Source organism: Pezoporus occidentalis, unplaced genomic scaffold (genome assembly GCF_034315485.1).
Source record: "Pezoporus occidentalis ecotype Australia unplaced genomic scaffold, CSIRO_AGI_Poc_V1 ctg11, whole genome shotgun sequence".
Lineage (NCBI taxonomy): Eukaryota > Metazoa > Chordata > Aves > Psittaciformes > Psittacidae > Pezoporus > Pezoporus occidentalis.
In genome coordinates, this window is record NW_026912886.1 from 9389714 (window position 1) to 9408781 (window position 19068).

At 41.4% G+C, this 19068-nt stretch overlaps 2 protein-coding genes across 3 annotated transcripts in view; both read right to left on the bottom strand.

Moving 5' to 3' along the window:
* The window catches only part of CEMIP (cell migration inducing hyaluronidase 1), a 111941-nt gene that overhangs the window by 70822 nt on the left and 22051 nt on the right, over positions 1-19068 (bottom strand). The gene's annotated exons all lie outside the window — the stretch shown is intronic.
* The window catches only part of LOC134169512 (inactive cell surface hyaluronidase CEMIP2-like), a 49160-nt gene that overhangs the window by 8654 nt on the left and 21438 nt on the right, over positions 1-19068 (bottom strand). The window contains exons 17-18 of the mRNA XM_062630085.1: positions 11690-11898; positions 309-491 (exon numbers count right to left, since the gene is read on the bottom strand). Coding sequence (XP_062486069.1) covers positions 309-491; positions 11690-11898 — 392 coding nt within the window. The remainder of the gene's footprint in view (positions 1-308; positions 492-11689; positions 11899-19068) is intronic.

Sequence of the window (19068 nt, forward strand, 5' to 3'; positions counted from 1 at the left end):
CAACTATTTACACTGTGCACCCACACCTGCAGCAATCTGAGCAGCAGGGATGCCTTAAAGGAGCTAAATTCAGCCAAGAAATCAGCTGTTTCCTTAACAGCAATGGAAATCACTGCTGGGTGATACAGACATAGACCTACTACAGGTACTCCAGCCTGTAAATCTATTTTGACCTGAAATCAATAACAAGACCATGCAAGATGGACAGGCCTGAATTTTAACTACTAGAAAGGGAAAGGAAGTGCTGGGGCTGGTAAGAGAAAGACCCCGAGGGTTTGCTGCCCCCTCAGGGGTAATGCAGGGCTCACCCCGATGCTCTGTCGAAGTAGAAGAGCCGCTCGCCAGTCCCATTGAGAGCGCTGGCCCAGGAAGGAGCTGCCAGGTAGTGCTTTACACTGTGCACCATCCCTGTCCGTCGCTCGTAGATATCCGCTACCAGCTGGAAAACAGCTTCCCTGGGATAGCAGAGGGCAACATGCAGCCAGTCTCCTCTGAAGGCAAAAAGGGGAGGCAGGGAGAAGAGAGAATAAAATACACTTAAGAGCTTGAGTACAGGAGAGATGGTCTGCAGCCAAGAGTACAATTTTCAGGGGAAAACAAAGAAATGCCCTTTGAGGTTCTCTTCCTGCTTTATAAAAAAAAAACACATAACAAATCCTCAAAGCCAAAGAAAATCAGATTTTTTTTTTGCTTTGTCTGGAAACAACGACTGCTTATTAAGAAGGTCTGATCCAGGGACCCCAGCTGACCTCAGAGGACTTTGAGTCAGGTGCCAGGATGGCTTAAATACAGAGATTTTCTCTTCCTTGCCCCATAAAGCTGAGGTACAACCAGTCACATACACACTCACGTCTCCTGAGGCAGCTGGGACTTGTTTTAGTTCATCTGGAGCTGCTGCAGGAGAGGGAACCAGCATCCAACAGACATTTCACCAGGGGCACAGATTCAGGAATTAGAAAATAATCTCCAAGTTGAACCAGAGCCACGGTCTAAAGAGACCTGCTTCCTCCACTTTACAGCAAAGTTTATTATTATGGTTTCCATTAAAATCTCCTTCTCCCCAGCTCTGTCTTCAATGTCAGTTTATAATAACTAAGAGTAAAGTTAAATAGTTTTTTAACTCTTGTCTACCACAATTTTGGTATGCACATTCACAAAAAAAATTGCCCCCATGGCTTTCCTTTATCCTGTGATTCATATTGCCACCCTCACAGAGAGGAAGAACTGGCTCCAAACTAGAAATCTTTGTTGCAAGATTCAGAGCCAAAGGGTACAGCTATGATGTGATTCAGGTACCGATGGAAATGATCTTCCGCTAAAGAGCTCAACACTCTTTCCTGTCTGTGGGGCGTCCTTGCACTGTGCAGAGCAGAAAGCCACAAGAAGTTTACACTTGAAAAGAAAACTGAATACCAAGATAATTAAGTTTTTGGGTTTTTTTTAACTCATTTCCACTCTCTGAAGTGGCTCAGTGTGGCACACCAAGGAGCCTTTCCCAGTACTGTGGTTAGCTTGCTTTCCTTATGTTACCAAAAGCATCCAGGCTTTAAATGTATTCTTTTAACTACCTAGCTTCCTGGCTAAAATGTGGGAATTTCAATTTGTCTTAGAGACAGACAAATACCACCTTCATCAGCTCTCTTTTTGTGTCCTACAAAACTCAGGAAGACAAAGTTTCTCCAAGGACTCCCCCGAAATGACCTGCCACCCTGCCAGCAGAGCCATACATGAGGGAAACCACTTTGATTTGGAGAAATCTGTGAATCTGCGTTCCTAAGACCTTTACTTTGCATTACACATGGAGAGCACAAAAGCAAAGCTACTTCAGCCTTTTTCTGGTTTTCTCATTAAAATAAAACAAAACTATCTACAGGATGGAAGAGGGGACAGGCTGTTCTAGAATAATAAATCAAAGCCACACAAAGACCTATCAGCTTAAGCCAGATACTGCCCTCTAGATTTTAACCAACTCCAGCTGTGTCATAACACAGGACAGTTAGAAAAAAGGATATATTTTCAGATTATCTGGCCTCCGACTAGAGGAAATGAAAGAAATGCACCAGAGCCATATTTGTGGAGTATTTTTAGGATGGAATCCCAAGACGTTTGGCTGTTTCATAAGGGTGATTTGCATTGCATTAGCACATTTCATCCCCTGAAGTCACCATCACAAAAAGGGCTTGTCATCTCCCTCAGATGCTGGGAAGCAGCTTTGGTGTTGTGCTACACTGACTGACACCTCTCTGGGGAATAAGAAAGGCACTGGAAAAGGAAACTGGAGGGTGAAAGGGAAAAGAAGTGTGAAAAACCCACAGCTGCAACTGTCTTGAGTTGCCGAGGCATTTGGGAATACTAGTGCTACAGTCTAGTATGCATGTGAGCAGGATGAGTGAAATGCTGAAATAAAACACACCAAGATTGAAAAGATCAAATGAAAAGCACTTACTTTGGAGTTTGTGAAGGAAGGAGTGGAGATAAGTGAATTCCCACAACAAAGGGTTTGGGAGGAGATGGGAGAAGGGAAGGTATTAGAAGCTATCCTTTACGTAAATATAGGAAAGAATAAGGTGGTTATTTTCTCTTTAATTTAGTGGTATTTTAACAGTTTTGTATTTAGATGTTTCTTCAGCTCATAAAAAATCCACTGTAAACCCCCCCAAATACCAGTCTGTGTGACTGAACTGGGCTCCACCACCTCCAGAAAAAGCAAAGCAAGACACATCACTACTGCAGGAAGGTCCACAGGACACTGCCTTGCAGCTGGCAAGTGGATGGGGGTTAGATGCCCGCTCTTCAGCCGCTGCCAAAACCGAGGGAGAAATGCAACCTCAGGCAAGACGCAGTAATCAGCCATGGGACATACTGGACTTTGGATTCAAAGGAAAAAGAGATGTGTGTGTCCCTTCCTCAGCCACTGCAATGGCCACCAAGGACTTCCTGGCTGGGTCAGGAAGCAGCCTTTTTCAGGGTGGTCAGAAAACTGTGGCTTCTGCTTTATTTCTCTGTTTAAACATCTCAATTGTGTCTTATTTACCAGCTGCTCCTCTGGGGTGAGTATTTGCAGGCAGAATAAGACAAATTTGAACCAGGCTAAATATCCTGTAGGACATTGAGTCCTTGTTCTGCTGCTCTCAGTACCCACACATCACTTGGGATCTTTGCAGGTGCCTCAGCAGCTTAGGGACACACGCAGCACTAGCAAGAATCAAAAACACCAAATTCATATTGGATCCCAAAATTACAAATTCAAAGTAATTTCACACCACTGCCTGAATGCTGTGGGAACCTTTAAATGCTCTCATGCTTAAAGACAAGAACAAAAAAGGGGAAAAATAATTTAAAACACAAGGGGAAGAAGCCAGACTTTTGAAATGCTGTCCAGCGTAGCAATACACAGCACTTGCTTTTTTTAACTTCCATTCTTAAGAGTTTCTTGCAAGAGAAACAGAAATATTCTCAGGTGGAAAGTCTGACTCTGGATTTGGCTGTCAGTGTGAGAGTCATATTCATGTAGAGGAAATAAACTTGAGCTATTTAAGATATTCTCACCCCAAAACTAAGTAATTGTGTTCACAGCCTTTCTGGTGATAAAGTTCAGTTCATTTTATAAGTAAGGAATATTCATCTTCCATTTTTTTCAGTTCTTGCTCTTAATCAGGCCAACATTTTCCTACATGTTTTTACAAAAAATAAAAAAAAACTTTTAAAAGCATTTGAAGGAGAAAAGCTAAATATGCACCAGCAAAACCTCAGTTTTTAGTGGGTCCTAACAGTTTCAAACATCGCTTGGAAAGTTGTGGAGAGTCTGCCGACACCAGCACGTATAAAACCTGCCAATTCTGCCCCTCTGTTACTGTCATTCAAAAATCCCCGCAGTGCATTTCATGCATTTTTATGAATGTATTTAGCCTGTTTATTTTCTTTCGGAAATGGCTGAATGAAACAAACCCAAGAAACCTTTCTTTTTTTTCACCAGGATATTGGCATTTGCAGTTCTGGCTCTTTCAGGTGAAGCAGAAACATCAAAGTGTTACATAAAGTATCTTTATGTTTTGGCAATGAGCAGGCTTCCTGGGATAAGCAAAAGCAAAAAAGGATGAGGGAAAGGGAAAAAAGCAGGCAAGAGGTTTCCTGTTCTTGGACATGTGGTAGATACAGATCTGCACGTACACACATACATACCTCATTTACAACCCCCAGAACAACCCCCAGTTCAACCCCACACTCCCAAAGGCAAAGCCACTCAGAAAAACGTGATCAAGCAGGCAAAGGAGGGGAGACTCTTGCAAGTAGTGGGATGTAAAATGAGTCATATAACTTGGAGATGAGATTTGGCTGCAGTAAACATAGAAATTGTGCATGGCTGGGACTATCACTGCCTGAAAGAGGACAAATAACACTTGTTCAGTGTTGAGAACATACCCCTTGACTACATTGGATAAAGTATCAGTCATGGGCAAATGGGTATGATCTAGTGCTGGGGTTGGTGGTTATGCTGGTGCCAATCCTGGCTGTATTTTAGCAAAGGGAACCTCTAATCTGATGAATATTATTCTAGAAAACAGCTCCATCGTGTTTACTGACATGGTGTGTCATGTAGCTGATGACCATGGAAGTGCACAGGCCAAATCCTGATCTCACTGATGAAAATCTGGGGTAAGCTAATGAAGGAATGCCATGGAGTCCAACTAAAAAATTACTTATTTTTTCCTTGAGCTCAAAAATCCAAGAGAGTTCCATCCAGTGAGTCAGTCTCCCCCAACTGTTATTACTCCTTTTTAAAAACAACCCCTTTGATATTTTGGTCAACATCTATGTGAGCTGAAGTTTCAAAGGGAGTGAGACAACTAGGCATTTGAAACTTCCCTGTTCGTAACATGGGAACCCAGCAGAAATCCCCATGTGCTGCTTTGGCAAGTTTGTCTCACAGGCTGAAGGTTGAACTTCAAAAGAAAAAAAGCAAAGCCACCATTCAGCCTCCAGCCCATCCTAAGAACAAATCATAGGAGGTCAATGCTCCTTGCTCTCAGTCAGGATACAGCTGTTTTTTCTCTCCAAAAACATCTCCCAACCTCACAACAACCTACGCACAACCCGGCTGAATCTTCTCTGATATAAAACTTGTTTTCAGGACAAGCCACCTCTTCTCCAACCAGCATCACTGGTGGGGAAAATGGAGCAAGAAATACCCACACATTTCATAGGTGCTGAGAAGAGTGGAGAAAGGGTTGTAAGGAAACTGGCCACATCCTTACCAGTTTCTCCCTGTTTAAGGTTTTCTCCTTGAACCCACATTTCCCACCAGCTCCCTGATGCTGTTGCTCGCTGCTTCTCTTTTTCTAGATTGATTTTTAATTTTCTACTCAAATTACTACTTCACCTCAAATCCTTTAAATACATCCAACCCCCTGCGATGTCAAACACTGCTTCTGGGCAAAAATCCAGCCATTTTTTCCAGGACCTTGTTATTAAGGATACACAAATCTGGAAGACCGTTTGCTGCAGGGATACCAACAAATAAGGTATGTGTTTAGCTAACTAGAGTTTTGTGTATTGGGATTTAAATGCCCTTCCCTAAATGTTGCCATTTAGGAAATGCCATTAAAAATTCAAAAGCATAGGCCATCTCTTAACAGAAATTAAAATTTTTGGTTTTACCCACATGCCCCCTTAGGCAATAAAGAATGATTTTTGTTTTTTGTGAAGCTCAATAAATTACAGAAGGGATCCTGCCCTGAGGTACGCTTCAGCTGATACTTACGAAACCAGGGTCTGACTCAGCCATCATTTGGCTCACAGACAATTGTATGCAAGCAAAAATAAGAACATCGTGCATTTAAATATAGTACATCATCTTACCATCTTTTTTCCCACCCTACATGCTTTCACAGAGGAATCGCATCCCAATTCAATTTGTAGCTTTTTAAATATATTTCCAAGTACTGTACTGCTGACTGTTGTGTATTTTGTATTTTCCTGATGCTTGTGCCTTGGACGCACGTCAGGTCAGGAGAGCCTGGTGGCCCTGAGTAGCCTCAAACCCCACTCCATGGGCTAGGAAAAGGGTGAAAACATGAAAAAAATCTTTCAGGTTTCATGTACCAGTCTTCAAAGTGACAAGCAGTCTGGTTTGCCTGGTCACCTGGGGACTGTCTGGTGCTCAGATTGCTCTCATTCATGTTGTAAAATGATCGGCTCAGGAAGGACTCTCTCAGAGTCACCTTGTTAATCCTGTCACTGAGCCAGCTGCAGGCACAGGCCATAGAGGACAGGGAACAGCAAGGGATGGAACAAAGACAGGGCTTCAGGATCACTCAAACTAGGTGATGCCAGCACCTGCTTTGGCCTAAATGTACTAAAATGGTTCAATCTGCAAAGTGCTGTTCTGGCAAACTGGTGTTCTGGCAAATGGTTTAGCTTTTTTCCAGTTTTAAACAAACTATCTCATGGCTTTGGTCCATGGGTTGACCTGTGGGTAATTTAAGGGATTTAAATAGACAGAAGGGAATTCAAATATATCTGCTGACTTCTGTATTGTGTGGATGATTAACTCTGAACTACAGATGTTATCAGAAGGGGCGGGATATGAAACCCAAGTAGCTCTTATTATTATTGGAAATACTGCTGGTGTTACTTGTATTACATCCAGATCTCGGGGATCCAGGTCAGAACTCATGTATGTACAAGAACAAGAAAGCAGTCACAGCTTTAAACTGTTAGCTCCACTTTGAAACACTAATTTTGCCTTCCTGTGCATTTATCAATCTGGAAAGCAAGAGGAAAAGCTCATTTAGAACTAATCTGAAAAAGAAACAGTTTAAGAAATATCCATAAACTGGGCAAGCCTGCAACAAGCACATTCTAGCCTTGTCTTGTTATCTATTTTCCTCCATACCTTATCACCACTAAGGAATTTAATCACAAAAATGTCAAGTAGCTCAAAGTATGAATCAGACTGGCATTTAATGAGAAGCTGTAGGAAAAACACCTACCTACACAACCCTGACAAATACAATGAGTCCCCCAGAGTTTCAGTACACACATGAGCTGTGTAAGTTTGCTTGCACTGAAAACTCCACTTTTGGATGGGCTGTGGCATCCTGGAAGCTTCCTATCACCCGGTGTCCAAAGTCTCCACGAATTCTAGTGAAGAATCTAAACACAAGCTCATTCCAAGCACTTGAATTTTCAGGTAATGAAGATTATTCACTGGTGAATATGACAAGTTCTAGCACAGAGCTCCAGCCTAGCAAATACAGGAGCTGAGCAGTGCACCTCTGCCCATCCCTGCACAAACACCAAGGCAGGGAAAGGCTGGACACATGCCTGAGCACACAGAGACATCTGCCCTTTTGCTCCCTGTTGGCAAGAAATTTGGCCTTCCCCTGCCATTTTATCTTTCAAGGGTCCCATGAGGATCCAAATCCTGCAACAGGACACCAAAGAACATTAATATGATGAGCTTCACTGAACCCCTACTGGTGAAGCTAAGAGGATGCGGAGAGTCTGGGGAATGCTGCCGTGCACGGTCCTTGGAGTCATCATCTCTCAGGAAAGGTACAGTACAAAGGAAAGCCCTTGCTTGAAGGACTGTGGTGATCTATGTACAAAAAAATACCTACTTTATGTTATTAGATGCTCACATTTCCCTGAATTCTCTCTGTCGAACCACAGCAGAGAGCCCTAATAAGGGAAAACCCTTCCCTCTGAGGCTCAACAAACCAAGTATAGAGATATTTGCCTGTGCTCATTAAAAACAAGGAATGTTAATTCTAATTGCCACTGCTTTTCAGGCTGCTTCAACAGCACAACTTATTACACTACACTCCAGATATGTGCTTTGAGGAGATTTAATTCTTATCTTTAGATGTGCTGATAGCACAAAGAAGCCTAGCTGATTTACTGAACAGCACTGTGCCTGTGATAATAGTATTTGCCTTAGCTTCTTTCGTGATTAGAAAATTTGCACAGGCACAAAGCCTGTCATTAAATTGAAGGACTTCATTTCTGACTTTGCTTACTGTATGAAGGGCCAATCTTTGTACCTTTTTCCAGCACCTGAAAGGGAGGCACTTACTTCACAATCAAACAGTGTTTTCTATTCTTTCCTCCTGGCTTACCAGCCTTTCCTCAGTCTTTTAACAAGCTTGATGCTCTCTGCACGCCTTTGTGCTTCAGGGGGGTAATTTTGAGGAAAGCCCTTAACTCAGTCTTACAGATACTTCTCACCTTCTGTGAAGCTGGAAAGAAAAAAAAATGGAACTACCAAGAAAACGTACAAACAGCTCTGAGGGGGCAGAAACTGCTCCAACAAAGAGACGAAGCCCATGGAGAAAGGGTCCAAAGGCTCCATTTATGAAGGTTTTGCACACACTTTATGCCTGATGAGAGCAATCCTCAGCAGATCTGGACTGGTTCTTAAGCACACTTCATTCCTGATCATTAAAATTCCAGCCAGAGCTCTCCTTCTCTTCCCTTGCCAAAACATTCAGAAATTACTTGTCCTAAGATACCTCTTTCCAGAAGCATCAATACCCATCCTCACAGGGAAACTCCCAGCCATTAGACAGACAACCCTATCTATAGCTTAAAAAGGCATTTCTGCTGAGACAACGATGTTCCTCAGCAGCCTGAAAACACAGCCTGGGGGTCTCCACCATGGCTTTATATTGCCCATCAATCAGCTAGCAACACAGCTACCCTGACGAATGCAAACAAGTATATCGCTCCTTGGAAGGGAAGTTGTACGTTAAAACAGCTCATTGGCACCACGTGGCTGCAGACAGCAGCACATGGAGACATAGTTTGGTTTAGGCACATATTTTGGTGGAAGTGAAGAAACTGAATAATTACTCTAAAAGCAGTCTGAATCAGTGAGAGGAAGACACAAGTACTGCAGCAACGCCTCAGGTGCCCATGACAGATTTGCTCAGTGACGGTGCTCCAACTGGTGTCCTCCTCTGCTGAGTAAATCCATCCAGGCAGTGCCTATGAATTCACTGGACAAGATTCACAGCTTGAGGAAAGCAGCGCTGCCAAATTCAGCTGAGTCATGTGAATTCATTCTGCCCACCCCAGGAATCTGAACATTCCGGTCTGTTAGTAGACATCTGAACTGGCATGAGTTCTATTAGGTCTTTCTACAGTGCTTCAGACGCAGGGAAAGTGTTAATTGTGCAAGTATTCAACATCAGTGCTATGCCTGACCTCCACAGAAATCCAAATCCTGGTACACATCTCCCTGTCAAATTCCTTATTTCCCCTCTGACCTTCCTTTAGCCAGTGTAGAGCAAATTGCTCCAGAAGCATGAGGGCTGTCTAGCTGGAAAGCCAGCATCCCGGATACATCTATCCATCATTTTACAACAACCAGACTAAAAATAGTTTAATTGTTCACTCAGGTTATGCCTAAAATTATTAATCCTAGGATATTGCAATTAAAATTCATCTAACATGTTTTGATTTGTGTCACATATTCTGCACAGATGTTGCTATGTTAAGACCTCAATTTTTGGCAGATTATTCAGTGTTTTGGATTAAAAAAGAACAAACAAAACATAAAGCCACTTGAGACAGGTAAAAGTCTTCCCTGATTACTCTGGTCTCCATAACCTGAGATTTCTTCCATTCCAGAAATGACTGGAATACAATGTTTAATAAAGGTAATGTGGAACTGCTTAGGCAGCCACTCTTTTCCTTCAAACTCCTAAATCCTATTTTTCACCTCAATTCCTTTACCCTTCCACAGACATCTCATTCCTCCATATTTTTGCATAGTCTGGATATTTCACTATTGCTATTGCATCAGCCTGAAGTCTTGCATTAGCTAGCATCCAGCATACTTGAGGTGTACACAGAGCAGCCACACATTTCATTCCTAATTATTTCTTAGCAAGATGATCTAAATAAAATTAAGTTAAACTGTGGTTTTCCTTTGTTATAGTATATTTCTTGTTTATAGTTCTTCAAAACATATACCTTGCCAACTGTTTCTGGATCAGAAAAATCTATAAACCTTTGCCCTGTTCAAATAACTGGTTTCACACAAGACAAAAAGAACCGCAACCACATTGTGGTTTTCAATAGCAAAATGCAGTTAAGTTGCTGCTTGAACAAGAGCCTAACTTCAAGATGAGTTTTACCAAAGACCCAGTGCTGCCTTCAGATTTGAATCTGTGTTTGAAGATCATGGGCCAAAGCTTTGTCAAGTATTAACTGCCACAGTGATAGTTACCCAGCAGAAGACTTAGCTCTCCATTTATCAGGAAATAGCTAATTATTTTAAGACAGATAATACTTGCAAAGCTCAGCTTGTCTGTGAGAGACTAATGGGGTTTCCTCTTCCTTAAAGTGCACAAAGATATATTAATACCAAAAACAGTGATTTAATTCTAATAATTCCTCTGTGACAGGAGTGTCCAAACACTGATCCTCCAGTGACTTGGTCATGCCCCATAGCTACTATATCTTTAAATCAAGAGGACCAGGTATATGTCACTGACTATGATGGGCATGTGTACAGAGGAAGAATTACCCTTCTCAGCTACATTCCTATGAGGTTTCATAATGGGAACTAAGGACAGTATTTTTCCCCAGATTTCAGGGGAACCAAATAGAGCTCAAGTTTTTGCCAAAGCTATCCTAAGCTAAAACCACAGCAGTGACGCTCTGCTGGAGCAGCAGCGGATGGGTGTGGGGTTTGGTGGATAATACTGGATGGGCTTGGGAACCTGCCAGATTTACCAGCAGTACATGCTGCTTCATGTCCTCAGTGCCTCTGACTTCTTTCATGTCAGCTATCTGAAACCTTTGCTTTGCAAATCTGAGCCTGTGCGTGGTTGGGTTGTGTGTAATCACAGGAGCCTGCATTTGCACATCTCTGTCCTTTTATTATGTTATGCTTTTATCAATAGCTGAGGAGTGATATAAACTGCAGAACCCAAGGTGATGGCAGAGATTTTTTGTGGAGCTCATCTCTTGCAGCGTCTCATCTGTGCAAACCATGGCACTGTCACTGCTAAGCTGCCTGGACTGTAGGACTCCCCCCTAACAGTTGTACCAGTGCAAAGCACAAGTAATTTCACTAAACTAAGAATAGTACTAAAAACTATAAATGAAATTGTGCAAAATGAAACAGATTGGAAGGGAGAAAAGTAGTACCTGAAATGGATATACTCTGCTTTTATATAACACTACAAGAAAACATGGGAAATAAATACAGCACAGCCTCAGTTTGTCTGTACTGAGTCCTAACATTTTATAACTTTATGTAAAAAGAAACAGTGACTGCAGTGCTATTTGGATTACAGAAGATGCAAAGTTCTCTGCAGATTCTGATGTATTTCTGCACTTCATACATACGGGAGATAAATTATGTGTGCACCAACTAGTACAAACAAATGAACAAGAGCCAGAGCTCTTCTGGAGGGATTTTAGGGACAGCAGGCCAGGACTTTGTTGGATTCTGCTTCAAAATTTTCTGGAAAGAGAAGTGTCTCTGCACATCAAAAAAAAAATGGAATAAAGTGAAAGCAGAGGAATCTCATTGCATCAATAAGTGCCAGCTATTAACACTTTGCTTCCACACTCTCAGAAATTGCTGACATTTGAAAGGCCAAACTTGTGAACAACCTGAGAAGCTGTTAAAGCTCCAGACTTTCTGAAAATAGAATATTTGCTAACAACATACCTGTTGAAGTTGATGGGGTACAGGATAATATCCTCAGGTGCTTTGCCATCCCACTGGATGATATAAGCCTGCTCAAGCATGACGACAGGCTGGTACTGCTGATATGGTGCTCCTCTGTTCACGCCTTGCAACCGCAAGGGATGGGAATGGTATGCTGCTCTGGCAATGGATAAGGTCAGATTCTCGGGGCGTCTGGCCTGAATATAAAGCTAAGGGTGAAAAGAAAATGACAAACATATCCATTAAACAAGCCAGACCCAGCCATAACATGTGCATTTGATCATCATTTGCCTGTAAACGGCTTTTTGCCAATGTAGAACTCAGAACATTTGGAAAGTCACTGAAACATTTCCAGTTCAAATAAAAAGGTAAACCAGAAATAGAATCTTCAGCCATTTTTGGGGATACCGTGAAGGGAGATATGAATTGGATAGTGCCATAAAAATGTTCACTATTTAAAATCTTAAGGGAGAAAGGTAATCAGGGAAGTATCTCAAATTAACTTTTTTATGAATTCAAAACAATTGCACTTTCAAAAAAGGCTTATTCCATTGAAAATACAGAAAACTCTTAAGTCATTTCAATGGCTTTGGATTAGGTCCAGTTATTTAATGGAATCCACATCTTTGCTCTCAAGTAGCAGTCTGGGCTGAAATTTCAGGGGCTAGAATTTGATGGCCTGACTATATGACCTTTTAGACTAAATACCATGTTCCACAGGCTTCAGAAGAGAGCTCCTCTGTGCAGGGACCAAGAGATGCCCTTGGCCTGTAATTCAATTCTACACACCAATTACAAAACTACACTTCAGTTGTATGCTTTTACTGTCCTCACTCAAATGAAGGCCAATTCATAGTGGCAAACACTAGTTTTAAGGCTGAACACGTGATGTCCACCTGCTTCCCCCTGTGTGAAATTCCAGTGCAGAAGGAGGATGCACAGCTAGTCATAAGGATCTGTCTTGGCACACTGGGTTACAGAGGACAGCTTATTATATTCCCCGAAGGGTCTCAAATGCACCAATGACAAGTGAGGACACCTATAATCCTGCTTCCTTCCCTCTCACACAGTATGGAATAGCACTCACTGCATCAAGAACTTAAAACATCCAACATAAAAAACCATGTTAGCCAGAAATGTCTAAGCTTCTACATGAGCATCCATCCAGCAAAATTATTTTGAACTCTGTTTCTGTCTTTGAGGCAGATCAAAATGCAAGCAGTAATCTCTTAACAGTTTTTAATACTCCAGGCAAAGATACAAGCACAGGCAAGACTAGCAGAGAGGGCAAGACTCCATCTACCAGGATATCCACCTTCTAATGCAGGGCTGTGAAACCTGGGCCCCTCACATCTCCATATCTGCTTCTCTTCCTCTTGTCTATGCAGACTGAAAGCTCTGCAAACTCAGACTATTTCTCACTGGTTTATATATGAGCTTATTTTAGTTGGGGTTTGCACCCAGTTCAGCTCCCAGTTCCAGTTTCATGCCCAGAAGGTCTGTGCTTGTGCCTGCTTTTGGTGGCGAGTGTAAGCTCCTCAGGACCTCTAAAAGAGAGGCCACCTCTGCCTACTCCTCACCTCACCCCTGAATTCAGCAGCCACATGCTGAATGCTCAAGTTAAAAATCTGGGTCTCGTGTCAAAGAAGTAATTCAAAAGTGGTTGTAAATATTTCTGGGATATTAGGTCCATTCTTCCTTTTACATCATTGCATTTTAATGATGAGAGCCTATGCTGAGTGGTATTTGCAGACCCCTGAAGATTAAAGTGGATCCCAGAATTTCGTTAAACGAATTTTTCCTGATGGCTAAAACTATTGATAGTAATTCACTCCAAACTGTCTCTGAGCAGCAGGCCATTTGCTCATTCTTGATGAATAAAGGAAGAATAATTTTTACAATCTGATAAAAGGCCTTTTTTATCTATGAAACCAAGGAGGGAAACCTATTTTCGGTTTATATTCAAACCATGACTGGAGAGTCAGTAACATGCAATACAATAAACCAGATTTCAATCTCATTCATCCCCACGTGGATGGTAAGTGCTGAGGTCAGAACAGGTGATCAGTAAGGTACCTTCAGACTTGAAACCCCATCAATGTATTAATTGTTCTCAACCAAAACAGCATTTTCTGACAAAGAATGGTTGAAATGAACTCTGATACTGCAAAATAATAGCCCACCTGTGTCTTTCTTGATAAGAGGGAAGAGTTTCTGTCCTATCACTGTAAACTTTGACATGATTTCCTTCTAACATGTGTTTCCAGCAAGCACAGAATGTTAAGGTGGTAGCTGGTATGCACTTACTACAAAATTAAATACAGCAATGATAAAATAAACCAAGAAAGGATGGAAATGCATTCAATAAGCCCCAAAAGCTCCTAAATTACAGACTACCAAGAAAAATAACATTCTCTAGACTTTAAGGTATTTGTGTAAATTAACAAAGAGAGAGAGTGGGTACTATGCATGGCCTAAGCTGCTCACTATGATTGTTTTCAAGAAAGTGCTGAAAGAGTTTGCAGTATGCTTCAATAAAATGATGAGGAAAGCATGTCAGAGAGTTTTGGTAACATTTTCCTTTGGCCTAGGGACCAAGTCATAGGTCTGATGTTAAGGATGATGGTGGTAGCTGTTTTGAGCATGAAACAGCAATTACCAGAACAAGGAATAATGCCACTTTGTGCTGACAGAAATATCTGTAAACTGATTTTGTCTCCTGCAATGACCAACAGTGGCCACAGAGTGAATGCCTTCCAGGACGTGATTTTCTGTCCCACAGAAATACAGTAGTGTAACTGGTGAATCTTGACAAATGTTTATCACTAAGGGGTTACAGTAGGTAATGGCCTATATGTACATGAAGAGACTCTCAGAATAGTGCTCTATCTTCTCTTGGGATACTACAGTGCAGCTTCTTTCTTCCTCAGCCTTTAATCTGCAACACCTTTACTCACTTGAACTGAACACGGAATACTATCACTTTTCTTCCTTGTATCCACCTTTGCAGGGGCAAAATATTTGTAAAGAATAAAAAGGAGAGAAAGAGATTATTTTTTTTTCAACAATGAAAAATTCCTTAGCAACACCTCCATAATTTTTGGTTAACTCCATCAAAATATTTAAGAGAAGAAAGTGGGTCATGAAGATACTTTAAAATATGAGAAGTGGTGACAGCTTAATGTAGTAAGAGAAGAAAAGCTAGTTAAAGTGTTATAAAATGCAAGCCTTCTACTTTCCTGGGTGGCTTAATGGACACAGTTGTCATTTTAGCTGCTTAACACTTCATGTTAAAAAGATGTGTCAGATTTCCTGTGCTTATATGGCAATTTTCCCAAGTAGATTGTGAAACTGAGAAGATAAGTTCTTTTACAATTCATGGGGGATCTGCTATTCAACTGGAGTATGAAGATAAGCAACATGCAAAGTATTGGAACAGAAAATGTTGCTTTCTGAGAAGAGGTCTGCTTGTTTTGTAGTTTCTTCAAGATTGCTTTTGTCCCACTGTGCTGTCAGCTGTCAAGCTGTGGCAAAATACCTTAAAAAATGAGAAGCTCAAAACACGCTTTTGCCCCTTCTGGTTGACTGTTCAAAAAAGGCGAGCACCCAGAAAAATGCATTTTCTCTATGAACTTTCCAGAGAAGACTTTAAAATTCTTTCAGAAAGAAAAAAAAAAAGTTATCTTTCTCTAACACATGCTAGGACATGACAGGATGTCACCGACATCAGCAAAACTACTTTGTTCTTCCACTGGTGTACATCAGAGATCAAAATTGGACCTCTTTGTCCAAATACAGACACCATTAGATGAAAAACATCTTGCAGGCTTTTCCTTCTTCCTACTCTGTGAGATGCTGACAGTCCTCAAGCATTGCAGATACCCTGGGATTGTATGGTTTTGCCTGTGGTTAGAGAAGCACCATTCACTACCAACTGCATCTCTTGCTTGCTTCACATTTAGAAGCATCAGTAGCAAAACCAGCTGCAGAGGCACTGAGTACACAATACCAGCTGAAGATATATAACTTGGAGATGCAGGATCAGTGCAATTGCGAACCTTTGCTGCAAGAACAGAGTTAAGAGAAGTGGAATAATTTCATTTCAGCCACCTGCAGGATGGAGGTGACTGAAGTGGTGAAATTTCCTAAAGTATTTTAAAATAGCAAGGCATCAATCTTTTGCTAATTCAAAACTGATGCTAATTTATCTATGTGGTAGTCTCATGTCTGTCTAACACCTTTTTAAGCTTGTAAAAGAAAACAGCACATACTGCCAAATGCTTTGCTTATTTTAATAAGGACTAATACCAAAAAAGAGAAGTTTCACAGCCTCTCCTGATGAGCTGCTGTGAAGTCTGCAAAGGAAGCAGGAAGTGCACAGCTTCAACTGCCCAGTGGGAGCCAAGGCACTTGTCTTACAATTTAGATAAAAATCAGAAATGATTTAGGAATCTCATTTACATTTTAACAAGTAATGTGGGTGTTGAGGAGTCTCCACCTTGGTGCCTTTGGAAATCTTACTCACCTACATGGAATGAGCCTCTCCTGCATTTTTCTTTTATTATTGGCCTTTGCAGCAGCTGAAAGTCAGGTTCATGGAACACAGAGGACCTCAGTGCCCTGCTGACAGGGTCTGAGTGACTCACACAGATTGCCAGATGTGGTGCTGCCAACTTCCTCTACTGTTCTTCCTTAAAGCCTCACTTTATTTACATTACAACATGAGAGTTTCAGCTGTCATTAAAAAGCAAAAGGGTTGGTCTTGTTTGGACAACACCAACTCGGCAGGCTCCAGAATCAAAAGAGGAGGAGTAAAAAACCTGGTAGTTCTTGCCTGTGTAAATTTCATGATTTTGAGCTGCTCCAAGAATCCTTCTTTGGTAGTGAAGGGCAACACTGAAGCCGAAGCAGGAGGCACTTCTTCGTGCTCTTTGCTGAAGGAAGATCTTGGACACCATGTGGGAAAGTGGCATGATGCTTCTTAGAGACATGGAGGAGGAAGCGCCATCAACCAACTGCAGAGAGGTAGGAATGTCAACCTGAGCTGCCAGATTAAAACACCCTCAGAAAAGTCTGTCCCCAGACAGGAGGTTGTGGAGCTAGAGACACTGCCAGAGGATGTTGTGGAGCTAGAGACACTGCCAGAGGAACTGGGTTTCCTCAGGCATTTCCTTTCCTGGGCAAACTACATCCAGGAGAAGAAGAGCATGAAAAGTGAATTCAAGAAAACAAGCAGAAAGGAATTAACTGAGCTCTAAGCAGTTTACTCAGAAAGGGTTTGCCTGTAATGTTAGCTGTAGGACTTGGATCTCATGCCTCCATGCCAAGTAGCCCATCCCTAGGCTGACTATCTCAGGCTCGGTTTCAGCAGTAATATAGGAGTCACTGTTTCCTTGAACTGAAAGGATATTTTCACCTGCTTGCGCTAGGGAAGAATAAAAGTTCTTGTCTACCACAGCTACATGGAAAGGAAAACAGATTTTGTAATAGAGTTACTGAGATCAAAGCAAACCATCTTTCTCCACAACTGAATTCACTCCTTTAGGCTTTTGATCTGAAGTATGACACTCAGAATTTAGCACACAAACAAATCACCAGTTAGTCAAGGTGCTGAGAATCAGGGTTAAGCTGAAATACTCCAACAATTACACCCTCCAAATTAAAATGAACCCTGCTGCATAGGACCAATTTCTTCTACCATTTGCATGCATACATTTCCTTACCCAAAACCCATAAAGTAAAGCATTTAATATGAACTTTACTCATCCTGCTGCATGCTACTTAGTAGAAAAACTCTAAGTAACATATCCCAGAGAAGCAAATGTTTATGCTTGCCTAAATCTAGCCAAGGAAATTTTCTATGGTGGAAAAACTGCTTCACCATGTAGAGTGCCATAACCAGGAGGGTATTAATAGAAATAAAAATATAAATGCCTACTTGTTTACAATTCTGAACTTAACTGTTAAGTTTCCAGAACAGAGAGAGACATTTCTCTAGAGACACAGAGCAAAATCAAGTGCCAAGAACAAAAAATTAAATCAATGGGAGTGTTTCATAGGAGCCCAATCCCATTTCTGCCCAGTCAATAGTAAAGCAGGGGTTGTTAAAGTGCAGCGTCTAGGCACTTAGATGGCAACTCCTGCTCTTTGCAGTACAACTAAAGCAAATGCATATGATTTTGTTTAGCTTAGAGAGATACGCTTATCTGGATCTGACTGTGCAAATGCTTTGTATGCACAGAGGTCCCAAAGACAATTGAATTCTCAAAAGTTTCATGCAGAAAGTTCCATGGAGAAAGCAGAGCTGTGTCTGACTACTCAAACTGCAAGCCTACGCATTATTATACATCGGAGAAGCCACAGAGGAAGCACCTTCAGAAATCTCCCAATATGGAAAATCTACGCTCACAAAACTGCATGTTAGAAAGGGAAACCTGACAGCCTGCTTCGATCAAGGCAATTTTAACTCTGTCCAGTCTTCAATGACTTCAATTAGAGTTTCCTGTGCCACACTGCTGCTGTCAGTGCCATGTCTACTGACCCTCAATGGGACAAGAGCTTGCAGCATGCTCCCAAGCTCCCTATTAAATAAATAAATAACACCTGCTGTATCTCATGAGCTTGGATCTTATTTTAACATTACTTCATAAGTGATGACACTTCTCAGTGCACCCCACTGCAGACTTTGTTTGATAGTGCAGGGCTGTTCTCAGGGACCATAATAAAATAATGGTCCTTCCTAAAGCCTCATCTTGCATGAAGGCTTCCAGTATTCACTCTCCAACCTCAAACCACATGGTGCTCTATGTGCCCAACACACATAGTCTTAATCTTTGTCTTGCTCAACACAAACAGGAGACCTGGCAAGATGTCTAAGTAACCGCAGCTTTAAAATAGGCCTAGATAACTTTTCAGTAAATATGTTAATATTCTTTGGAAGTGGAGGAGCAAGGAGAGCCATCTGCAATCTCTTACATGCGGCCGTGAAAGCTGTGGTGAGTCACATATTTACAGTACGTTCTATCCGCACACAAAGGTTGTGTTGAGATTTGAGCAACATAAAATGAACCACAATCTAATTTTGAGAATCTTTCTTTCTTCCTTTCTCTTTTATTTTTTTTTCTCTCTTTTCTCTTTTCTTTTTTCTTCTCTCCTCTCCTTTCTCTTTTCTTTTCTTTTCTCTTTTCTTCTCTTTTCTCTTTTCTTTTCTTTTCTTTTCTTTTCTTTTCTTTTCTTTTCTTTTCTTTTCTTCTCTTTTCTTTTCTCTTTCTCTACTTAAAGGTTACCTGGGATTTGTAGCCCTTTCTACCAGGGTGTTGACTGACCATGCCTCACCCAGTGACATCTGGATGGGAAATAAGTGTGAGTTTGTGTCTCAA